The sequence below is a fragment of the Lethenteron reissneri genome, chromosome 64 (genome assembly GCF_015708825.2).
Source record: "Lethenteron reissneri isolate LAM-NWPU_2019-01 chromosome 64, ASM1570882v1, whole genome shotgun sequence".
Lineage (NCBI taxonomy): Eukaryota > Metazoa > Chordata > Hyperoartia > Petromyzontiformes > Petromyzontidae > Lethenteron > Lethenteron reissneri.
Genome location: NC_083842.1, coordinates 3,521,859 through 3,549,594, shown reverse-complemented (window position 1 = coordinate 3,549,594; position 27,736 = coordinate 3,521,859). Strand labels below are relative to the sequence as shown.

Here is a 27,736-nt window from a genome sequence, read left to right as displayed (position 1 = left end):
GGACACGCGGCGACGGCGCCGAGACTGCGTAGCGCCGAGCGCACGGCGCCTGGGCACGGAGGGCGAGTGCACAACGCCCGGAGGCGCAAGAACGTCGAGCAGACAGCCAGCAGACCCGGCGGGCACCCTTCCGAAGATCGAGCCGCGGGCCTCGGCGGGCTGTTTCCAGGGCGACGGGGCTCGGCGGGACTAGCGGACCGGCAGAGCGTTGGTGTCAGACAAGCGTGGACACGCACGGCGCGCTCAGCTGTTTAGAGAAACCTTCCTGCCCCCCCCCCTCTCTGTTTACATTGCACAAACTCCTCGACGATGCAGTGTCGGGCACACATACATGCACGCACACGCACACACGCACGCTCGTACGCACACACGTAAGCACGCACAAAGATAATGACGAAGCTAAAACCCGCGTAGACTTTGCAGGCTGTCAAGGCGCACGAGCAGGTGGTGTGTCCAGCATCACGCCCGGCCGGCTTCGTTTCCCCAGTGGCGATGTTTACACACCGCACCAGTTACTCATTTGAGGCTGAGTCGATCCAGGCGAGGCACAGGAGTGGGAATCAAATCGCCGAAGCGTGTGCCTGCGCCCCGATCTCACCGTGGTGCGGTGACAACGCTGGCGGCAGATCGCCCGGCCGCGTCTTGGCAAGAGTGTGAAAACGGAATTAGTAACGGGAGAATAATTTACGTGGTGGAGGCGGCTGTGGTGGTGGTGGCAGTGGGGGCGGTGGGGGCGGCGTATGCAGTCATCGCGGCACCCGAAGGAACCCCACGCAGACCAGAGGCAGAGACACACACCACACAGACCCCACTCAGAGACACGCAACACACTGACCCCACTCAGAGACACACAACACACGGACTCCACTCAGAGACACACAACACACTGACCCCACTCAGAGACACACAACACACGGACCCCGCTCAGAGACACACAACACACGGACCCCACTCAGAGACACGCCAAACTGACCCCACTCAGAGACACACAACACACGGACCCCACTCAGAGACACACAACACACGGACCCCACTCAGAGACACACAACACACTGACCCCACTCAGAGAGACACAACACACGGACCCCACTCAGAGACACACAACACACGGACCCCGCTCAGAGACACACAACACACGGACCCCGCTCAGAGACACGCCAAACTGACCCCACTCAGAGACACACAACACACGGACCCCACTCAGAGACACACAACACACGGACCCCACTCAGAGACACACAACACGCTGACCCCACTCAGAGAGACACAACACACGGACCCCACTCAGAGACACACAACACACGAACCCCACTCAGAGACACACAACACACGGACCCCACTCAGAGACACACAACACACGGACCTCACTCAGAGACGCACAACACACGGACCCCACTCAGAGACACACAACACACGGACCCCACTCAGAGACACACAACACACGGACCGAACTCGGAGACACACAACACACGGACCCCGCTCAGAGACACACAACACACGAACCCCACTCAGAGAGACACAACACACGGACCTCACTCAGAGACACACAACACACGGACCCCACTCAGAGACACACAACACACGGACCCCACTCAGAGACACACAACACACGGACCCCACTCAGAGACACACAACACACGGACCCCACTCAGAGACACACAACACACGGACCCCACTAAGAGACACACAACACACGGACCCCACTCAGAGACACACAACACACGAACCCCACTCAGAGACACACAACACACGGACCCCACTCAGAGACACACAACACACGGACCCCACTCAGAGACACACAACACACGGACCCCACTAAGAGACACACAACACACGGACCCCACTCAGAGACACACAACACACGAACCCCACTCAGAGACACACAACACACGGACCCCACTCAGAGACACGCAACACACGGACCTCACTCAGAGACACACAACACACGGACCCCACTCAGAGACACACAACACACGGACCTCACTCAGAGACACGCAACACACGGACCTCACTCAGAGACACACAACACACGGACCTCACTCAGAGACACGCAACACACGGACCCCACTCAGAGACACACAACACACGGACCTCACTCAGAGACACACAACACACGGACCCCACTCGGAGACACACAACACACGAACCCCACTCAGAGACACACAACACACGGACCCCACTCAGAGACACACAACACACGGACCCCACTCAGAGACACACAACACACGGACCCCACTAAGAGACACACAACACACGGACCCCACTCAGAGACACACAACACACGGACCCCACTCAGAGACACGCAACACACGGACCCCACTCAGAGACACGCAACACACGGACCTCACTCAGAGACACACAACACACGGACCCCACTCAGAGACACACAACACACGGACCTCACTCAGAGACACGCAACACACGGACCTCACTCAGAGACACGCAACACACGGACCCCACTCAGAGACACACAACACACGGACCTCACTCAGAGACACACAACACACGGACCCCACTCAGAGACACACAACACACGAACCCCACTCAGAGACACACAACACACGGACCCCACTCAGAGACACGCAACACTCGGACCCCACTCAGAGACACACAACACACGGACCTCGCTCAGAGACACACAACACACTGACCCCACTCAGAGACACACAACACACGAACCCCACTCAGAGACACACAACACACGGACCCCACTCAGAGACACACAACACACGGACCTCGCTCAGAGACACACAACACACTGACCCCACTCAGAGACACACAACACACGGACCCCACTCAGAGACACACAACACACGGACCCCACTCAGAGACACACAACACACGAACCCCACTCAGAGACACACAACACACGGACCCCACTCAGAGACACACAACACACGGACCCCACTCAGAGACACACAACACACGAACCCCACTCAGAGACGCACAACACACGGACCCCACTCAGAAAGACACAACACACGGACCTCACTCAGAGACACACAACACACGGACCCCGCTCAGAGACACACAACACACGAACCCCACTCAGAGAGACACAACACACGGACCTCACTCAGAGACACACAACACACGGACCCCACTCAGAGACACACAACACACGGACCCCACTCAGAGACACACAACACACGGACCCCACTCAGAGACACACAACACACGGACCCCACTCAGAGACACACAACACACGGACCCCACTCAGAGACACACAACACCCGGACCCCACTCAGAGACACACAACACACGAACCCCACTCAGAGACACACAACACACGGACCCCACTCAGAGACACACAACACACTGACCCCACTCAGAGACACGCAACACACGGACCTCACTCAGAGACACACAACACACGGACCTCGCTCAGAGACACACAACACACGGACCCCACTCAGAGAGACACAACACACGGACCCCACTCAGAGACACACAACACACGGACCCCGCTCAGAGACACACAACACACGGACCCCGCTCAGAGACACGCCAAACTGACCCCACTCAGAGACACACAACACACGGACCCCACTCAGAGACACACAACACACGGACCCCACTCAGAGACACACAACACACTGACCCCACTCAGAGACACACAACACACGGACCCCACTCAGAGACACACAACACACGAACCCCACTCAGAGACACACAACACACGGACCCCACTCAGAGACACACAACACACGGACCTCATTCAGAGACACAACACACGGACCTCACTCAGAGACACACAACACACGGACCCCACTCAGAGACACACAACACACGGACCCCACTCAGAGACACACAACACACGGACCGAACTCGGAGACACACAACACACGGACCCCACTCAAGAGACAGCCAAACTGACCCCACTCAGAGACACACAACACACGGACCCCACTCAGAGACACACAACACACGAACCCCACTCAGAGACACACAACACACGAACCCCACTCAGAGACGCACAACACACGGACCCCACTCAGAAAGACACAACACACGGACCTCACTCAGAGACACACAACACACGGACCCCGCTCAGAGACACACAACACACGGACCTCACTCAGAGACACACAACACACGGACCCCACTCAGAGACACACAACACACGAACCCCACTCAGAGACACACAACACACGGACCCCACTCAGAGACACGCAACACTCGGACCCCACTCAGAGACACACAACACACGGACCCGCTCAGAGACAACACAACACACGGACCCCACTCAGAGACACACAACACACGGACCCTCACTCAGAGACACCACAACACACGGAACCCACTCAGAGACACACAACACACGGACCCACTCAGAGACACACAACACACGGACCTCACTCAGAGACACACAACACACTGACCTCACTCAGATGACACACAACACACGGACCCCACTCAGAGACACACAACACACGGACCCCACTCAGAGACACACAACACACGAACCCTCACTCAGAGACACACAAACACACGGACCCCATCTCAGAGACAACAACACACGGACCCTCACTCAGAGACACACAACACAACGAACCCCACTCCGAGACAGCACACACACCACGGACCCCCACTCAGAAGACACCAAACACACGGACCTCACTCAGAGACACACAACACACGGACCCCAGCTCAGAGACACACAACACACGGAACCCCACTCAGGAGAGCCACAACACACGGACCTCCACTCAGAGCACACAACACACGGACCCCACTCAGAGGACACACAACACACAGACCCCAATCAGAGACACACAACACACGGACCCCACTCTCAGAGACACCAACACTCGGACCCCACTCAGAGACACACAACACACGGACCTCGCTCAGAGACACACAACACACGGACCCCACTCAGAGAGACACAACACACGGACCCCACTCAGAGACACACAACACACGGACCCCCGCTCAGAGACACACAACACACGGACCCCGCTCAGAGACACGCCAAACTGACCCCACTCAGAGACACACAACACACGGACCCCACTCAGAGACACACAACACACGGACCCCACTCAGAGACACACAACACACTGACCCCACTCAGAGACACACAACACACGGACCCCACTCAGAGACACACAACACACGAACCCCACTCAGAGACACACAACACACGGACCCCACTCAGAGACACACAACACACGGACCTCATTCAGAGACACAACACACGGACCTCACTCAGAGACACACAACACACGGACCCCACTCAGAGACACACAACACACGGACCCCACTCAGAGACACACAACACACGGACCGAACTCGGAGACACACAACACACGGACCCCACTCAAAGACACGCCAAACTGACCCCACTCAGAGACACACAACACACGGACCCCACTCAGAGACACACAACACACGAACCCCACTCAGAGACACACAACACACGAACCCCACTCAGAGACGCACAACACACGGACCCCACTCAGAAAGACACAACACACGGACCTCACTCAGAGACACACAACACACGGACCCCGCTCAGAGACACACAACACACGAACTCCACTCAGAGAGACACAACACACGGACCTCACTCAGAGACACACAACACACGGACCCCACTCAGAGACACACAACACACGGACCCCACTCAGAGACACACAACACACGGACCCCACTCAGAGACACACAACACACGGACCCCACTCAGAGACACACAACACACGGACCCCACTCAGAGACACACAACACACGGACCCCACTCAGAGACACACAACACACGGACCCCACTCAGAGACACACAACACACGAACCCCACTCAGAGACACACAACACACGGACCCCACTCAGAGACACACAACACACTGACCCCACTCAGAGACACGCAACACACGGACCTCACTCAGAGACACACAACACACGGACCTCGCTCAGAGACACACAACACACGGACCCCACTCAGAGAGACACAACACACGGACCTCACTCAGAGACACACAACACACGGACCCCACTCAGAGAGACACAACACACGGACCTCACTCAGAGACACACAACACACGGACCCCACTCAGAGACACACAACACACGGACCTCACTCAGAGACACGCAACACACGGACCTCACTCAGAGACACACAACACACGGACCTCACTCAGAGACACGCAACACACGGACCCCACTCAGAGACACACAACACACGGACCTCACTCAGAGACACACAACACACGGACCCCACTCAGAGACACACAACACACGAACCCCACTCAGAGACACACAACACACGGACCCCACTCAGAGACACGCAACACTCGGACCCCACTCAGAGACACACAACACACGGACCTCACTCAGAGACACACAACACACTGACCCCACTCAGAGACACACAACACACGAACCCCACTCAGAGACACACAACACACTGACCCCACTCAGAAACACACAACACACGGACCCCACTCAGAGACACACAACACACGGACCCCACTCAGAGACACACAACACACGGACCCCACTCAGAGACACACAACACACGGACCCCACTCAGAGACACACAACACACGAACCCCACTCAGAGACACACAACACACGGACCCCACTCAGAGACACACAACACACGGACCTCATTCAGAGACACAACACACGGACCTCACTCAGAGACACACAACACACGGACCCCACTCAGAGACACACAACACACGGACCCCACTCAGAGACACACAACACACGGACCGAACTCGGAGACACACAACACACGGACCCCACTCAGAGACACGCCAAACTGACCCCACTCAGAGACACACAACACACGGACCCCACTCAGAGACACACAACACACGAACCCCACTCAGAGACACACAACACACGATCCCCACTCAGAGACGCACAACACACGGACCCCACTCAGAAAGACACAACACACGGACCTCACTCAGAGACACACAACACACGGACCCCGCTCAGAGACACACAACACACGAACCCCACTCAGAGAGACACAACACACGGACCTCACTCAGAGACACACAACACACGGACCCCACTCAGAGACACACAACACACGGACCCCACTCAGAGACACACAACACACGGACCCCACTCAGAGACACACAACACACGGACCCCACTCAGAGACACACAACACACGGACCCCACTCAGAGACACACAACACACGGACCCCACTCAGAGACACACAACACACGGACCCCACTCAGAGGACACACAACACACGAACCCCACTCAGAGACACACAACACACGGACCCCACTCAGAGACACACAACACACTGACCCCACTCAGAGACACGCAACACACGGACCTCAATCAGAGACACACAACACACGGACCTCGCTCAGAGACACACAACACACGGACCCCACTCAGAGAGACACAACACACGGACCTCACTCAGAGACACACAACACACGGACCCCATTCAGAGAGACACAACACACGGACCTCACTCAGAGACACACAAACACACGGACCCCACTCAGAGACACACAACACACGGACCTCACTCAGAGACACGCAACACACGGACCTCACTCAGAGACACACAACACACGGACCTCACTCAGAGACACGCAACACACGGACCCCACTCAGAGACACACAACACACGGACCTCACTCAGAGACACACAACACACGGACCCCACTCAGAGACACACAACACACGAACCCCACTCAGAGACACACAACACACGGACCCCACTCAGAGACACGCAACACTCGGACCCCCACTCAGAGACACACAACACACGGACCTCGCTCAGAGACACACAACACACTAGACCCCACTCAGAGACACACAACACACGAACCCCACTCAGAGACACACAACACACTGACCCCACTCAGAGACACACAACACACGGACCCCACTCAGAGACACACAACACACGGACCCCACTCAGAGACACACAACACACGGATCCCACTCAGAGACACACAACACACGGACCCCACTCAGAGATACACAACACACGGACCCCACTCAGAGACACACAACACACGGACCCCACTCAGAGAGAGGGGCGCCTGGATCGGGAGGCGAACCCCCCCGCCCCCCCCCCCCCCCCCCCCGGATGGTACGCTGGCAGAGTGGGGCCTTGTTTTTTCAGGACGCTTTGAAGGCCACGGTCCCCAGCTGCCGTTACCATGGCCCCAGGGGGGGCGTGAAGGGGGCGGCACGGCGCCGTGGTTATTTTAAGGCGAAGGTGGCGGCGTCACCGGAGCGGAACACTGCCGGCATTCTTCCACTCACTCGGGTGGACGGGACCCAGAGTCACGCTCGCTCGCTTGTCCGCTGCTCGCTCGCTCGCTCACTCACTCACTCGCTCGCTCGTCCGCTGCCCGCTCGCTCGCCGGGCCCCGGAGGTGGACGCGCGATGAGCGCGGAGGACGCGAGATACGCAGAGCGTCCAGGCCGCGACCGCATGGGCAGCCACGCGGGCAGCCACGCGGGCAGCCGCATGGGCAGCCACGTGGGCAGCCAGACGTGACTGCTGCCACCGCCTCCTCTATCGCAACCACCACCACCGCCGCCGCTGCCACCATCATCGCAGCCGACAACACTGCCAACACCGCCACCATCACAGCCAGAGTTGCCACCTGTTCAGGTTTTCCCAGCATCAGCCCTCTTCGTCCAGCTGGGTTTGTCCTTAGAATGTTAGAGCTGAGGTGGGGTCAGTGCAGACTTTAAGCCCCACGACTGCCACATGTGGGGGGACAGCCGTGTTTGTGTTGTTTTTTACAGCGGTCCCCGAGCGCCAACTCGCTTCCCGCATCACTTCCCAGAGCCGTTCCTGGATGGGTTGCCGGATGGGTTCCAGGAGCAGTTCCTGTAGCAGCTCCCGTAGCGGTTTCCAGAGTGGTTCCCGGAGCAATTCCGGGATCGGTTCCCAGATCAGTTCCCAGATCGGTTCCCAGATCGGTTCCCAGATCGGTTCCCAGATCGGTTCCCAGATCGGTTCCCAGATCGGTTCCCAGATCGGTTCCCAGATCAGTTCCCAGATCAGTTCCCAGATCGGTTCCCAGATCGGTTCCCAGAGCGGCTCCTGGATCAGTTCCCGGAAGATTCCCAGATCGGTTCCCGGATGGGTTCCCGGAGCGGCTTCAAACATAATGCAGCGACTCTGCCGGAGCTCACACGAGCAGACAGACGCGCGGCGACACGAGGAGTGGTCGTGGCTCGTCCCCCACCTCGGAGCGCTCCCCCACAGAAGATCGTCATCGATTTGATCGATCGAATTACTCGATCGCCATCTGATACAGTCTGCGCGCGGGGGATAGAGCATTGCCCCCTTGCGCAAGGCGTGGGTTTTCTCTGGGAGCTCCGGTTTTCCTCCCACACATGGTAAAATCATAAACACAACTCATCGTTAATCGGCTGGAAACATCTCACGAGCACAGCACGGCAGTACTGGCAGCAGACTCGTGCCCTGGGTCACCCGTGAGAACAAGACTCCTGGCCTGCTCTCTTGAGCAGGATAGGAGCTCTCACCTGGATAAACAGTTAAACCCTGAGACCTGTTAGGCAACGCAAGAAACGCGTGATAATTAAAACCAAATTACCCTGAGAGAGAGCGGCGGGGGATGCGTCAGCTATTGTGAAAGCCCAGGTGAAACGGGGCCCCAAGTTTCCCAAGAATAACAAGAGTCGCCGGGGGGAGAAGATTGCATCGCACGTTGGCAACAACACGGAGGTGACATCGCCGGCCAGCAGAGGACTCCTGGCCCGGGCCAAGGCCAAACCCAATGCTCCGTGCTGTGTTCTTGGCCTGAAACCGACTGCCTCCCCATCCCATAGACTCACACGGAGACTCGCAGATGGTGCAGACTCGCACAGAGACATACAGAATCACATCGATCTGTAACATGCACCGCGGGCAAACCGTATGGTGGGCGCTCCGGCCTGCGAAGGCCCCGTGGTGACCATCACTGCCGCCGCCGGCTTTACAGCGGCGACGTCGCTCCCTACCGCCAGGCTCGACCCTTCTGCGAACCGCAGCAGCGCCTTCTTTCGTGACGACAGCCGCGCGCTATCGCAATGACGGCGCCGATACCGCGCGCGCTCCGTTATTGCCGTTACTACGGAGAGCGGTGGGGGTGCCACGGCAACGCTACGGAGCGGCCACCCCACGGGGCGACAGCGACCCGAGCGGAGGGGCGTGCCACCGACGGGCGCCCGGCCTGCACCGGCGTAGGAAACGGGTTCCGTAAAACGCTGCCCGGGCTGTGCGGGGAAACAGACAGGAAGGCACTTAACAGATCACAGAGGGCCCTTAATGGGCCCTGGCTAACACCGAACACATGTCTGGCGCACGGCTGCGTGCTACTGACCTCATTCTCGCGGACACGTGCGCCACATGTGCCACTGTGTGCCACGCTCACCACGCACGCGACGTCGGCGCTGACCGACCGCTGTCTTGGGCAACGATGGCGGCGGCGACGGCGGACACAGACACGCGTAGAGATGTGTACACGGCCTCCGCCCGTGCGTTAAGCAAAAAACTACGGCAGCGGCAATTCCTGAACGAGTTCATTCTGGTCCCATTGTCGCAGGTCACCGTCAAAATTGATTTGAGCAAATTGTGACCGGCTGTGTTTGTCTATCTCTGCATCACTGCCACTGCCCAGAAAGTCGGTCTCGTGTGCTCACATTTACCGTGACGGCAGCCTGAGGCAAGAGGGACCACAATGCACTTCTTTGGGAACTGCCCATAATGCTTTGCCCAGAGGGCCGGCTGCACGGCATGCACGCGCGTGAGTGCGTCGCGGATTCACGCGCATCGTCTGCAGCGTCACGCTAACACGCGGTGACACAGCAACAACAGCAGCAGCAGCAGCAACAGCAGGCGCACGCGACGTCGCTCACCTGCTCTTCCGTGAGGAGGATCAGCCGAGTGACCATGATGCTCACGGCATTGCCAAGGCTGGAATCGTGGAAGAGTTTGGCGACCTGACCTCCACCAAACAAAACAGGTTTGGGTTGACCAGGGGATCGGGGCGGGGTAGAGGAAGGGAGAGGGAAGGCGGGGCGGGGGAGGTCGAGGGCGAGGAGAGTGGAGGTGGGGAGCCGGGGTGGGAGAGGCGAGGGGAGACACAAGCCGAGTCACTTCCGAGTTGGGCGTCACGACCGTCCGTCTGCCGACGCACACAACGACAAAGATCCCGTGTGGCCAAGCGCTGCTTTGAAGGCACACAAGGGGGTGGGTGGGCCAGCACCATGCCCCACCGCCTTTGTCTCCACAGGTGCTCATTTGAGGCTGAGTTGACCTACGGGAGTCCCAAGACCGGTTCAGATAATCGTCACTGGTGTTGGCCATGAGCGGGAATTGAACTCGGGTCTCCGGGTTTGAAGAGCTCTAACTGCTACAACACCACTCCCCGCAGACACACATGCACGGACAAAAGACAAAGGCACACACGTGGACACACACGTGGACACACACGTGAACATACACGTGAACACACACACACGTGGACACACACGTGGACACACAGTGGACACACACGTGAACATACACGTGAACACACACACACGTGGACACACACGAGGACACACAGTGGACACACACGTGAACATACACGTGAACACACACACACGTGGACACACACGTGGACACACAGTGGACACACACGTGAACATACACGTGAACACACACACACGTGGACACACACGAGGACACACAGTGGACACACACACACACGTGTGTACGCTTGGCAACTCCCAGCTGCTGCACAGGGAATGATGGCGGCACCTCCACCACAGGGGCCGTGACGACGCACGGTGGTCACGCGGGGGGGGAAGGGAGAGGGGGGGGGGAGAGGGGGGGGCGGCCCTCGATTTCGCCCGGTCAGCGCGTGCCGGGCAGCTCGTCCGAGGTCAAGGTGGCTCAATCATTCTGGGTCGTCATCCTCCATCTGTCTCTCTCGCTCTCTCTGCTCTCACTCTCCCAGTGCCTTTGGCCTAGAACCGAGCACCGCTCCCACGGTGCTCACCGTGCGCTCGTCGTCGGGAGCGAGCCCGAGCTTGCGCAGGTGTTTGGCGCCGAGCCACCAGGTGGGCTCACCTTTGGCAAACCGGCCGGCCGCGCCGCCTGTCGCGGTCAGCTTCGGAGGTGCGCATGCGGGGCGCCGCGTTGCCGACCGACGAACGAACGAACGAACTCGCGGCACTTTCGTTCCCACGGGTGCCGCCAGGGCTCCGGTTTCATTTTAAGCCGCCGCCGAACCGGCTCGAGAGTGGCGAGACCGCCAGACGCTCGCGTCCTCGCGACCGCCCAGCGCCCCCTCCCAGCGCGGCGAGCGGTTGCCGTTTAAACGGTCGCGGTGGCCGCCCCCGACGCTACTGCCGAGCGGCACCTCGCTCTCGGGGCCTCTCTGCCGCTTGCCCCCCCACCCCCACCGCCGCCGCGGGAGGACCGAGGACCTGCTGCTGAGAACTCCAGCGGCGCCCCTCGGCCAGCAGAGCCCAGCCGGGCCCTCCCGGGTCCTGCATGAGTCTATGGGTCTCTACACTAGTCTATGGGTCTCTGTGCCAGTCTGTGGGTCTCTACACTAGTCTATGGGTCTCTGTGCCACTCTCTAGCTCTATATGAAAGTCACAGCTGACCGGGCTGAGACCAATCAACTTCGGAAGTCTAAACCGGGGCCCTCTCGGCCCCCACGGCCCCCGCTGGGCCACCCGGCCGCCAACTTACGATGTTCATGATGGTGAGCAGGTAGTCCTCAATGTCCCGGCGCCCGTGGAAGCCCACCATGAGCTTGTCGGCCACCACCAGCGTCTCCACGGTGCGCTCCACGCTCACCGAGCGGCGCCCGCGCTGGGCCGCCGACGACGCCGCCAGCGGCGGCCGCCACCACCACGCCCCGCGCTGCCGTGCCGGCGCTTTGGCCCCTTTCCGCCGGCCGCTGCCTCCCGTCCAGGACTTCGCTGCCCGGGCAGAACACAGAGCGAGCAAGGGCGTCACTAAAACTACTCAACGAGACTATTATTTTTAATTTTACCAGGGTGAAGCCCCGCTGAGCTGTTAGTCCTTTGTCGGAAGCGACCTGGCCACAAATGATCGCTCAAAGAAGCGGCTCATCATCATCATCACCACGTGGAAATGTACCGCGGCAGCGAAATACTCTGAACGCGTGGTGATGTCGATTCTAAATGTCGAGGTAAAAAACCGGAGGACCCGGAGGAAAATCCACGCGACCACGGGGAAAGACGCACAAACTCCAAAAATATACAGCAGGCGTCAGGGTCGGGGCCAGACCCAGGGTGTGAGTGAGTGCGGGGAGCGGTGGTGCAACGGTTAGCGTGCCGTGCAACGAACCCCGGCAAACCCGAGTTCGATTCCCGCTCCCACAATCAATAACAGTGACGAATATTTGAATCGGTCCCTGGGCTTCCCCTTAGTGGGAGGGAGAGTCTGTTGGCATGAGGATGATGATGACGATGAGGTGGATGATGATGATGAGGTGGACGATGATGATGAGGTGGATGATGATGATGTGGACCCGTAGGCGCTGCTCACCCCCTACGCCGCACGCCGCCTCCTCCTCCCCGTGCTTGCGGTGCAGCCGCACGGCCGAGCGCTTGAAGACGAGGTGCGGCCTCTCCTCCACCTCCTCCACCTCCCCCACCCGCCCCGCCCCATCGTGCCGCCCGCGCCGCGCTCGCCGCGACGACGGCGACGACGGCGAGCTGGAGGTGGCGTTCCGCAGCGGTTCGATAAAGAACTCCTCTCCGTCCGCCACGATCACCCCGTGCTGTGGGTACGGGGGGGGGGGGGGGGGGCGGGAGCCGAGGGAAGGGGGGAAAGAGTCCATCGAGCGCCAACGATCAGCATGGCCGCGTCTGTTCGTTTGCCGCGAAGCTCAGCAGGCTCCGGCCTGCTTAGCGAGTCGCCAGGTCGGGCGAATCGCCGCGTGCACGTTGAACTTCGTTCGCGCCGCGCTAAACGGGAGGCCGCTGACGGAACCGGAGCCGGCCGGAGGGAACGGCGCGGCTCTCCGGACTCCGCTGGACAAGGCGCCGTGACTTCTCGCCGGAGCCACCGCCGCGGCCGCTGCCGTTGGCATTGCTGCCACGCTCAGCAGCCGCGGCCACGTTGGGTCTGCGGGGACGTCAAGGGACTCCGACGGTGCCCTCCTCAATTGAAAATCCACGGGAGGCCCAGCTTCCATAAATAAAACCTCATCGCACCTTCTCACACGCACTGTCACACACACTCTCACACACACACTCACACACACTGACCACACTCTCACACTCACACACACTGTCACACACACTCTCACACACACACTCACACACACTGTCACACACACACACTCTCACACACTCACACACACACTCTCTCTCACACACTTTCACACACACACTCTCACACCCTGACCACACTCTCACACACACACACTCACCACACTCTAACACACACACTCACACACACTCTCACACACTCACATACTTTCACACACACACTCTCACACACTGACCACACTCTCACACACACACACTCACCACACTCTAACACACACTCACACACTCTCACACACACTCTCACACACACTCACTCACACACTTTAACACACACACTCACACACTCTCACACACACACTCACCACACACTCACACACTCACACACACAACAACAAAAACAACCGCCATTCGCCACTAAGTGGCGGTGACGTCACCACGACGCTTGTGCCAGGCCAAGTGCACCTTGAGGCCACGTGAAGTGTCGAACGCCCGCTGGCAGGAGGTCACGGGGCAGACCCAGCAGGTGCCACGGGTCGACTGATCGAGATGACCGATATGACTGGCTGATGCACCACCTTTGCCCCCTACTGTACCAACTTGCTGTGCTTTAGCCACCCGGCGCTCCGCTCGTTGTTGTGAGCGTCGCTCCTCCGCCCTCCGTTGTTGTTGTAGGGCGACTGCCTCCAACTCCCCAGTAACGTCCTTCACGAGCCTCCTCCACTGAGGCCGATCTTGACACCGCTGGTACCAGTCATCGGCAAGTCCACTCAGCTCCACGTCCTCCTGTACCACATCACTCCATCTCTTCTGTAGCCCGTGCCGCGCCCGTTTAGCCCCCTCGATCCGGCCGAACAAAAGCTGTTTAGGCATGCGGTGGCTGGGCATGCGAGCTACATGACCCAGCCAACGCAGCCTTGCCTGCCGGAGGAGCTCACCGATGGGACTTTGCCCAGATCTTTCAAGGATTTGTGAGCTCCTCACACAATCCAGCCTGGTTAAGCCCAGGATGGATCGTAGGCAGGCCAGCCTAAATGTTTCCAACACACACACACTCTCACACACACATTCACACACACACTCTCACACACTGACCACACTCTCACACACACACTCACACACACTCTCACGCACACACTCACCACACTCTCACACACTCACACACACCACACTCTCACACACTCACACACACCACACTCTCACACACACACACACACTCTCACACACACACACTCACCACACTCTCACACACACTCACTCACACACACACACACACTCACACACACTCTCACACACACTCACACACTCTCACACACACTCACACACACAATCTCACACACACTCACTCACACACTCTCACACACACACTCTCACACACACACTCACACACACACACTGTCACCCTCTCACACACACACTCACACACTCACCACACACACTTATCACACTCTCACACTCACCACACACTCACACACTGCAACTCCACACAGAAGGGGGCCAGAGCCGGGAATCGAACCCACGCTCTTCTTGCTGCGCGGCGCGAGCGTCACCACTTCGCCGCCACCCTGATGATCAACGCTGCCCTGGGGCGGCCTTCATCCAGCAGCGGATTAAGCAAGGGCCGTGAGTGATGACGACAGCAGCAGTAGCATTATTGTTGTCATTATAGTTCAAGCCAGTGGCCGTGAGCAAGTGGCTCAGCAGTGCACGGGGCTGCCACAAGCAAAGCACGCACAGAGCAAAGACAAAGATCCCCCCCCCGTGTAGCCTTAACAGACTGTTGGGGCAAGTGCTGTTAGCGAGTAGCACCTACGGAGGCCGGCACGGTACACGAGGGAAGTCGGTGGGCAGCGCCACGCCCGGCCGCCTTTGTCTCCCCAGTGGCGATGTTTAATACACACCGCACTAGGTACTCATTTGCGGCTGAGTCGACCTAAGGGAGGCCCATGACCGGTTCAGATAATCGTCACCGGTGTTGGCCCTGAGCGGGCATTGAACCAGGGTCGTCAGCCTCGGAGCGCGGAGCAATAACTGCTGCACTACCGCTCCACACACGCGCACACACACACGCACGCACACGCACGCACGCACATGCACACACACGCACACACGCACACGCGCGCACAAACACACACGCACACACACTCACACACACGCACACACACTCCACACACGCATGCACACACACGCACCCCCTTTGCCTTGGACCCACAGTCCTTCCTGTCTAGCATTTGCTCTGCTGCACCACCCCCGCCTCTCTCCCTCCCTCTCCCCCCCCTCTCCCTCTCTCTCCTTCTCCCACTCTGCGCGCTCCGACTTCGCTCGCCGTTACAAAAACATCGACCTCAAAAACCCGCGCGCCAGCCAGAGGGGGTGCACGACGCTGGCGCTGCCGCCGCCGCCGCCGCCACAGCGGGGCGAGGACCGGGCTGGCCGCCACGGCCGCCACCGCAGCGGCGCGGCACCAGCGCCAGGCCGTGCCGCCGCTCCGCCACCACGATTTCCATTTTCCCAGAACCGTGGGAACGGCGGTGGCGGCGCGCTCGCCGGTTCCGCGTCGTTACGGGGGGCGGGGGCAGCGGCGGCGGCGGTCACTCGCCCCCGCTGTGAACCCGTCGCCCCGAGTTCGATTCACGGCCACGGACAATCGCACTGACCAGCGTAGTGAAGTATGATCAACAGCCCCCCACCCCCCCCCGTGACGATCCTGCACGGTGAGAAAAGGATTTCCTCCTCCAGCAGTGGATTGACAGAAGGGCCGTGCTCGAACGCTCGGACAAGGTGACATGGAAACCTCGTCAGTGACGATGACGACGACGGTGGCGATGGCGACGGTGACTGTTGACAAGGCGGGTGGAGTGCGCGATGCGACGACGACGACGCTAGCTGGGTAGGGAGGTGAGCGAGAGCGTCAATGTGACAACGGTGTGACGAGCATCGCTCCCACGGGCCACAGCCGGTGGGAAACCGCCGCCCATGACTGTGCGTGGACCAGAGTGGTCACCAGAGGAAGAAATGAAACGAAACTATATTAATTATTTTGCCGAGTAAGGCCCACTGAGCAATATGGCTCAGAAGCAATCTGGCAATCAGAAATTCTATCTCAATGAAGTGGCTTGTCACGTGGAAATGTATAGCGATCAAACCCAGGACCCCCTGTATACCTGGCGAGGTGGTTAACATCTCGCCACCGCGGCAGAGAGTCCCCTCTGCGGTATCCGCTTCTGCGGGGCCGTTCTCTCACCAAAAACCCAAACCCGGGCGGCGCACTCCGACCCCCCACCCGCCCTCCCGCCCCCACCCGCCCCCTCGCCCCCCTCGCCCCCCTCGCCCCCCCCGCCCCCCTCGCCTCCCTCGCCTCCCGCTCACCAGGCCGTTGCAGTTGCTGAGTGCGACGCGGGTGGTGCCCTGGCGGCCCTGCAGGTGGCCCGTGTAGTGGCAGTCGGAGACGTAGTTGTGGCGCCAGTCGAGGCCGCGGCGGCCCCAGTACTCGACGGAGAAGGCCCGCGACACGAGCGCCGCGTTCAGGCTCAGGTTGAGGTGGAGCTGACGCCCGTAGGCGGCGAGCCGGTAGTAGACCTGCGCCGCGTCGCCGTGCCCGTCGCCTGCGCCGCACGAGAGACGCGACAGGTTCCACCACCACCCCCTCGTAGCCTTTGGCGGATCGTCGGGGCGAGCGACGGTTTAGCGGCGCCCGAGAAGGCCGGCGTGGCACGGGTGGGCGGGCGGCGCGACGCCACGCCCGGGCCACCTTTGTCTCCCTCGGTGGGCGATTTTTTTTTTCACGCACCGCACCAGACCGAGTCGACCTAGGGGAGGCCCGGGACCGGTTCGCTTGCGCGCACCCGCCACGCCGTCGTCACGGCCATGTTCTATCAGCTGCTGGATGAAAACCTCCTCCCCACACCCCCACTGCCGGCAGAATTCTTAGCGGCGCACCGAGTGCCAATTTGGCCGATCGCGACGAGCGGGTCAAGCGTTCGACGCTTGGCGTGGGCGCAGGGCCCGGTCGGCCGTGCGAGCAAGAAAGAGAGAGAGCAGGAGAGAGTGAGAGAGACACAGAGCGAGAGAGAGAGTGAGAGAGCGAGCGAGAGAAGAGCAGGAGAGAGCGAAAAGACAGAGCGAGAGAGAGCGAGAGAGTGAGAGAGACAGAGCGAGAAAGAGAGCAAGAGAGAGCGAGAGAGAGTGAGAGAGTGAGAGCGAGTGAGTGAGAGTGAGAGAGACAGAGAGTGAGAGAAAGAGCACGAGAGAGAACAGGAGAGAGTGAGAGACAGAGCGACAGGGCGAGACAGAGTGAGAGAGCGAGAGAAAGTGAGAGAGAGCGTGCTATCCGCGTCGGGGTCAATGCTCTGATTTGATTCGGTATGTTGTCCACACTGCACTGTGTGGTTGTATGTGGCCTTCGACACGGAGAGTGGCGTACACAGCCGCACCAAACCGCACGGAAACAAATCCTGAACGACACGAGGGACCCCGACCGACGAGACGACACCAAAATAAAATCGATTCCCGAACCAAGCGATTTGGCGACGCCGGCCACACCGCCACCCGTCGCCGTTTCCCGGCAGCGGCACGCAACTCACAAACGGCTCGGCGCCGGGGTCGTAGCGGGAACAACGCACAAAGCGGGCGACGTTTTGGGCAAAGGACCTCCCCCCTCATCGCGTCGAGTCACCGGGCGCCGAGCACCAACCCCGGACTGCTCTCGCCGCGACGGCCTCCGCACCCTTCGGGGGGTGCCAAACGAGGAAGCGCCATCCTACACGGGCCTCTGCGCGAAGGCCGGCCCTGCGGCGGCGGCTGCGGCGACTGTGGCACAGTCGGTGCAGTTGGGGGGGGGAGGCTCAGTCTCGTGAGACGAGAGGTCGGCGGGATGAACGCGCGGGGTTCGTGCACCGCGCGTCCAGCGGAGGCAGAGGGGGGCAGCAGCCGACGGAGATTTCCTGCTCAGAAGGAGGGAACTGAACCAGTGGTGCGGTGGATATTCCACGTTACTATGGTACGCAGGGGACGAGTCTATCCGTAGGGCAAGCGCCATTCACCTTCTCCGCGTTGGGATCACGCGCAGCGGCGGCGGCGGTAGCATCGCACACCCCTCCCCCCCCCACTGCAACAACTTGGCAGGCCTCTCCTGAAAAGCGGCCTTGGGGAAGTCTGCGACGCTGTCGTGGGCGAGCTGAGCGCGATCGTGGCCAACGCCGAATTGACCTCCCGGCACCGCCGCACGAAGGCCTCGCCGCAGGGGCCTCGCGCCGGGGTCCTTCGAGGCCGCTACCCCGTCCGGCTCGCCACCGGTTGCCCGAGCATCCCGTCCTCACCGGGGCAACCCGCTGGGCTCTCGGCCGCCCGCCACAACAAGCGGCAAGCGGGCGCCGGGCGCCGTGGCGGCGCCTTGCCAATGCGGTGACGCGACAACAATGTGCCCGAGTACTCAGCAGACGTGGCGAGCGAGCGCGAGCTCCGCGTGCCACTCGCGAGTCAGGCGAGAGAGGAGGTTGGGGCCTTCGGGGTCGGGTCTGTGACGAGCCCGGAGCGGACGTCTCACTGGCAGAGCAGGGCCATCGTCACGCCGTCTCTCTCCCCTCTCTATCCCCTCTCCCCTCTCTCTCCCCTCTCTCGCCACCTCCCCGGTGCCCTTTCGCGTGGGCCGGCAGCGGTGAAACGCTGCGATCGCCAACAGTGAGGTGGGCGAGGTCACCGGGTAGTTCGCTCTCACGGGCCGTGTCAATAAATTGCATTGCCTCACGTTTTGCGACCTTAGGCGGGACCCATTTCTGCTCTGTGGTGGTGGTGAGCCTTCGATGGGTCTCTTGAAAGTCGGTGCGGATTGCACGCTGCGGCTACCACGGTATTTTACGTGTCTATAATGTTGTACTCATCTATCCAGGACAGCCACGCTGAGTCGCAGGCAGGGATGTCTTTCAGGAGGGTCCTGCCGCCGCCGCTGCTACATTGGGGGGTTTTTTATTGTAAGATGTTCCCAGCCGATTCGTTATTATACACGTGCAGGAGGAGAAAACCGGTGCGCCCGGAGAAAACCCCGCGCTTAGCGCGAGGGGACAACGCTCAATCCCCGTACAGACGGACACAGATGGCGAGAAGTCCACTTTCTGTACCGCCTTCTCCTGGCGAGCCGGGGATACGGCACCACCCACAGGAAGGGAGTTGCACAGCCCATCTGTGTGCGATCCACCAACCTCTCGACTGCCTCTCGCTGGATGGCTCCAGGCCGCCAGGTGCAGCAGCGTGGCCACCACGGCGCACCGGGTACATAGCCAAGGTAGAGGCGCAGCCCTGCAATCGCTGGCTCACGCCGCTGCTGGCAAAAGAAGGGGTCTCCGCTAATTTGGAAGGTATTTGGCTTCCTCTCTCTCGCGCTCAAACAAATAAACTCGCAGCGTGAGGGAGCGACGCGGGGCCACGCTGCCTGCACGGTTAGACGGACTGCACGGGGTCTCTCCTCCGTCTCGTGGCCGCAAGTTCGACGTTCCGGCAGCGAGCCTATGTCAGCCTTGGCCGCGATGTCTCCCCCTTTCTCTCCCTCTCCTTGTTTCTCCCTCTCTCCCCCTGTCTCTCTCTCTCTCTCTGCATCTCTCTCCCCGTTTCTCTCTGTCTCTCCTCCCTGTCTCTCTCTCTGTATCTCTCTCCCCGTCTCTCTTTCTCTCTGTCTCTCTCTCCTCCACCGCTGCCCCAAGATCGTCCAAAACTGGCGACCCCCTGCAAGTAGTGGCCACTCGTGAATTTCTCGCCAAATTCTTTCCCCCCACCGACCCACCCACCCCTGTCCGCCCATCTCTCCCTCCCTCTCTCTATGACGGGAATTCTCTCCCCCCACCCCCTCCCGCTGTGTCCGGCCGCCCGGTTCCCCCCACTCTGAAAATACTCTAAAACATTCCCCTCTCTCCTCGCTCTCCCCCCGTCTCTCTCCCCGCTCTCATCCTACCTCTACCCCCTCTCTCCCCCTCTCTCCCCGCTCTCCTCCTACCTCTACCCCCCCTCTCCCCCCGCTCTCTCCTACCTCTACCCCCTCTCCCCCCGCTCTCCTCCCCGCTCTCTCCTACCTCTACCCCCTCTCCCCCCGCTCTCTCCTACCTCTACCCCCTCTCCCCCCCGCTCTCTCCCCGCTCTCATCCTACCTCTACCCCCTCTCCCCCCTCTCCCCTGTCTCATCCCCTCTCTCCCTCTCTCTCTGCCTCTCTCCCCGCTCTCTCCCCGCTCTCTCCTCCCTCTACCCCCTCTCCCCCCGCTCTCTCCTACCTCTACCCCCTCTCCCCCCGCTCTCATCCCCGCTCTCATCCTCCCTCTACCCCCTCCTCCCCCCTCTCCCCCTGGCTCATCCCCTCTCTCCCTCTCTCTCCTCTCTCCCCGCTCTCTCCCCGCTCTCTCCTCCCTCTACACCCCTCTCCCCCCTCTCCCCCCTCTCTCCCCCGCTCTCTGCCTCCCTCTCTCCCCGCTCTCTCCTCCCTCTCCTCTCTCTCTCATCCCCCCTCTCCCCCCTCTCTCCCCAGCTCACTCCCCCCTGTCTCCTCCCTCTCCCCGCTCTCTCCCCGCTCTCATCCTCCCTCTACCCCTCTCTTCCACATCCTCCCCCTCTCTCCCCCCCCTCTCTCCTCCTCTCCCCTCCCTCCTCGCTCTCATCCCCCCCCCGTCCCCTCTCTCCTCCCTCTCCCCGCTCTCTCCCCGCTCTCTCCTCCCTCTACCCCCTCTCTCCCCTCTCTCTCCCCCTCTCTCTGCCTTCTCTCCTCTCTGCAGCAGACGCCGCACACACGCGTCAAAGTTCCGGGTTCGATTCCCTCCCCGGGCGCCGTTCTGTGTTGCAGTCTGAATGCTTCTCCCCGGCTGCTCTGCCAGTGTGTGTGCGAGTGCGAGCGTGAATGTGTGCGGCGTGGACGCTGGCGGCCTGTTCTGCACTGTGTGTGTGTCTGCGTGGAGTCTGCGTGGAGTCTGCGTGGAATCTGCGTGTTCTCTCTCCCCCCTGCTCTGCACGGGTTTCCTTCTCCCGTGCCTAAAACAAAACGGCACAATGTCACCGACACTGGCCAACCATCATCTCAGTTCTGAAAGGCCACCTGCAATATGACTCAATTGGGATCACACAGCAGCAGCATCATCCTCCCCCCGACCTTCTTCGAAAACATGGCAGGACCCTCCTGAAAACGAGTCTTGACACTCAGCGAGTCTCTCCTGGCTAAACAAGTGGAATAACTAAAATAATAATCACCTCGTATGAGCCCAAATCAAAATGCGTATTCCAAGCAAGAGCCTGACTGCTGCTGAGAGGCTGCATGTTGAAACCGAGTGTTCAAGTCAATGCTGCTAACACTGAGCACTCCCAGAATGCCATGTGGCTGATGGGGAGTGTAAGGGGAGAAAATTGCTGATGTTTGTGCAGAGACGGATATGGGAAGGAGACATTTGTTTATTTAGTTTTCTCCGTGTCTCTCTCCGTGTCTCTCAATGTGTCTGTGTCTCTCCGTGTCTCTCAACGCGTCTGTGTCTCTCTTGCTGTGTCTCTCCATGTCTCTCAATGTGTCTGTGTCTCTCCGTGTCTCTCAATGTGGCCGTGTCTCTCCGTGTCTCTCAACGCGTCTGTGTCTCTCCGTGTCTCTCTTGCTGTGTCTCTCAACGCGTCTGTGTCTCTTCCGTGTCTCTCTGTGTCTCTCAACGCATCTGTGTCTCTCCATCTCTCCCCCCCGTTTCTCTCTCTTGTCCCGAGTTTCCTCTTCACTCTGTCCGTCCACGCAGACGGACAGAGGGACACGCAGACGGACAGACAAGGGGCTCCCCGACTCGGACAGCCACGGCCGCCGCCGTGTCCCCCACCAGCGCCACCATCTCGGCGTGTGACCCCGCCGTGACCCCCGCCGTGACCCCCGCCGTGACCCCGCCGTGACCCCGACCGCGCTCTTGCCTGTCCGCAGCCCGTCCACGCTCCTCCTGGGCCGGGCCCGGCCGTCGTTCCTCTCGGGCGGAGGGACCGGCGCTCCGTTGTGGTCGACCCTCTGCGGTATCGTCGTTTCGTAGTGATCCACATTCCGCAGGAAATCAGCTGGGGGGGGGGGGGAGACATGGAGGAGGAGAGGGGCGGGAGCGAGCGAGCGAGTGAGGGGTTGGTGGTGGTGGTGGTGGGCGCGAGAGCAACGCGGTGGGGTGGGAGCCGCTGGGGGTGGAGAGGGGGGCTGGGGGGGGTGGTGGCTGCCCCCCCCCACCGCACCATTGGCCCGCTCGGCACGTGCGGCGAGGAGGAGGAGGCGGCGAGCGCGGACCGGCACGTTCCGCTGGACATACCAGACGGACTGGTTGGCCGGCCGTCAAGAAAAGCCTCCTCTGCATTGTCTGACTGTAATTACAGACAAAGCGCCCGGCACTTTCGCTGTTACAGCTGCGATTTCTCTCCCCCCCCCCCACAAGCCCCTCTTTCCCGGGCGCATTCCGCCGCGTAACGATTTCTCCACCACTGCACTCTCACTTTCGCCTCTCCACCACCCCCCAGCCTCCTCCTGCTGCCATGCTGCGCGCCTGATTATCTTCTTGTTGTTGTTGTTTGTGGTGGTGGTTGTGGTGGTTGTGGTGGTGGCGTTTTTGTGGGGAGCGGTGGCAAAGCGGTTGGCGTAGCGGCGCTACGAACCCGGCGATCCGGGGTCGGTTCCCGCTCGCGGCCAACGCCGGTGAAGATATTTATCTGAACCGGGTCCTGGGTCTCCCCTAGGTCGACTCGGCCTCGAATGAGCACCCGGTGCGGTGTGTAGTAAACATCGCCACTGGGGGAGACAAAGGCGGCCGGGCGTGGGTGCTGGCCACCCACCCCTCGTGTGCCGTGCCGACCTTCATCGGTGCTCGCTAGCAGCACTTGCCCCTACAGTCTGTGAAGGCTACACGGGGCTTCTTTGTCTTTGTTTGTTGGTGGTGATGGGTCCCGCTCGTCCGTGGGAAGCCACCATGGGAAAGCTGCCGCTGCCGCTGCCGACAGTTTGCCCGAGCTCTGCGTTCCTACATTGGGAAGTTTGGCCGAGCCCGTGAATGTCGGTGACGGTGATGATCTGTTCCGCCCGGCATGCAAACCACACACAGATAAAGCTCCCCCCGTCATGTGCAGGGTGCGCGGGCTGCTGGCGGCAAGTGCTGTTAGCGAGCGCCTATGAAGGCCGGCACGGCACAGGAGGGGTGTGGGTGGCCAACACCAAGCCCGGCCGCCTTTGTCTTCCTCGCGGCAGTGTTTGCACTCCTGCACCGGGTACTCATTTAAGGCTGAGTCAATCTCGGGGGCGGCCAGGACCGATTCAGATGAATCGTCGCCACTTGCTGGCACATTGAGCGCGAATCAAAACTCGGTTCGCCACGTGCTCGCCCTGTGCACAACACAGGGCGAGAGAGCACGCAAATTCCACACGCACACACACACCACCCAACACACACACACAACATACACACTCGCACACACACACACGCACACACCCCAACACACACCCAACACACACACACCCAACACACGCACACACACACTCAACACACGCACACACACACACACACCCCCAACACACACACACACCCAACACACACACACGCACACACCCAACACACACACACACACGCCCAACACACACACACACACGCCCAACACACACACACACCCAACACACACACACACCCAACCACACACCCAACACACACACACACACACACCCAACACACACCCAACACACACACCCAACACACGCACACACACACCCAACACACGCACACACACCAACACACGCACACACACCCAACACACACACCCAACACACACCACACGCACACCGCCAACACACACACACGCACACACCCAACACACACACACACACCCAACCACACACACCCATCACACACACACACGCACACACCCAACACACACACACGCACACACCCAACACACACACACCCAACACACCACACACGACACCCAACACACACCCAACACACACCCAACACACACACCCCCAACACACATACACCCCCAACACACACGCACACACCCAACACACACGCACACAACCAACAAACACGCACACACCAACACACACGCACACACCCAACACACACATACACAACCAACACACACACACCCAACACACACACCGCACACCCAACACACGCACGCAAACACACACACGCACTACACCCAACACACACCACACCCACACACCACACACCCACACACACACCACAACACACACGCGCACACACACCCAACACACACGCATACACACACACACGCCCAACATACACACACACCAAACCCGCACACACCCACACACACACCCAACACACGCACACACACACACCCAACACACGCACACACACCCAACACACGCACACACACCCAACACACACACCCAACACACACACACACGCACACACCCAACACACACACACGCACACACCCAACCACACACACACACCCAACACACACCACCCATCACACACACACACGCACACACCCAACACACACACACGCACACACCCAACACACACACACCCAACACACACACACACACCCACACACACCCAACACACACCCAACACACACACACCCCCAACACACATACACCCCCAACACACACGCACACACCCAACACACACGCACACAACCAACAAACACGCACACACCCAACACACACGCACACACCCAACACACACATACACAACCAACACACACACACCCAACACACACACACGCACACCCAACACACGCACGCAACACACACACGCACACACCCAACACACACACACCCAACACCACACACACCCAACACACACACACAACACACACGCGCACACACACCCAACACCACGCATACACACACACGCCCAACATACACACACACCCAACACGCACACACCCAACACACACACAACACACACCCAACACACGCACACCCAACACACACACCCAACACATCCAACACCACACACACAACACACACACCCAAAACACACACACACGCACACACCCAACACACGCACGCACATACACACCCAACACACGCACACACCCAACACGCGTACACACCCAACACACACACCAACACACACACACACACGCACACACCAACACATGCACGCACACACACACCCAACACACGCACACACCCAACACGCGTACACACCCAACACACGCCGCACACACGCACCACACACACCCAACACACGCACACACCCAACGCACACATCCAACACACACACACATACCCAACACACAACACACACACACCCAACACACAGCACACAACACCCCCACCCACACACCCACACACAACACCCACACCCAACACACACACCCACCCAACACACACACACACCCAACACACAACACACACACACCAACACCCAGCACACACACACACACCCACACACCCAAGACACAACACACACACCCAACACACACACACACACACCCAACACCACACACCCCAACACACAAAACACACACAACACACACACACACACCACACACACAAGACACACACACACCCAACGCACAACACACACACAACACACACACACACACCACACACACAAGACACACACACACCCAACGCACAACACACCCAAAACACACACAACACACACACCCAACAAGCACACACACGCAACACACACACACACACCCCGTCTTACTTCTGCCCATGAGAGGGGAAAGAAGCACAAACGCTCACGCCGATAGGGGCCACCCGGTTCGGTGATCGAACCCAGGTGGGGTGTGTGGGGGGGTGTTTGCTACGTGCGCGTGCGTGCGTGCGTGCGCGTTACACGCGCGTGCGTGCGCGTGCGTGCGCCGTGGACACATTTTGGTGGTTGCCAGAATACTCACAAGAAGGGGGCACGTCAACAGAAGTGCCTCGGGGGTTGCATAAGCTACAGACTGCCCCCGCACAGTGCGCGCACGTCCACATCGCCGCCGATGGAATGTATAGGAGGAGGAGGGCAGGGAAAGGGGCCCCGGCTACGAGTTAAGTCACCGCGGGACCCAAGCAAAGATTTGAATTGAAAGCCAAAGAGATGACCCTACTCAGAAGTTTTCAATGCCACCAAAAAAATGATCAAGCCCCACCACCACCACCACTCGTGTCAGTCGACACCGTCGCCTGTCACTCAAACTAGCCCCGCCTTCTCCATCCACCCACCAAAGACAAAGGCCCCCCGTGTAGCCTCGGCAGGCTGGTCGGGGCAAGTGCTGTTAGCGAGTAGCACCTACGAAGGCCGGCACGGCACACGAGGGGGTGGGTGGCCAGCACCACGCCCGGCCGCCTTTGTCTCCATCGCGGAACAGGCGATGTTTACACACCTCCGCCACCAGCTGTCACACATCAGCAGTGAACTCACACGCGCGTATACACAGAGACAAAGATCGCCCCTATAGCCTTTGGGGGCAAGTGCTGTTAGCGAGCACGTATGAAGATCGGCACGGCACACGAGTGGGTGGGTGGCCCGCACCCCACGCCCGGCCGCCTT

At 60.0% G+C, this 27,736-nt stretch overlaps 1 protein-coding gene across 1 annotated transcript in view; it reads right to left on the bottom strand.

Annotated features, from left to right (window-relative positions):
- Positions 1 to 27,736, bottom strand: part of LOC133358989 (A disintegrin and metalloproteinase with thrombospondin motifs 6-like) — a 56,895-nt gene that overhangs the window by 27,471 nt on the left and 1,688 nt on the right. Inside the window, exons 3-7 of the mRNA XM_061577367.1 lie at positions 23,154 to 23,291; positions 17,612 to 17,847; positions 13,518 to 13,752; positions 12,693 to 12,925; positions 10,865 to 10,948 (exon numbers count right to left, since the gene is read on the bottom strand). Of these exons, the coding sequence (XP_061433351.1) occupies positions 10,865 to 10,948; positions 12,693 to 12,925; positions 13,518 to 13,752; positions 17,612 to 17,847; positions 23,154 to 23,291 (926 nt within the window). The remainder of the gene's footprint in view (positions 1 to 10,864; positions 10,949 to 12,692; positions 12,926 to 13,517; positions 13,753 to 17,611; positions 17,848 to 23,153; positions 23,292 to 27,736) is intronic.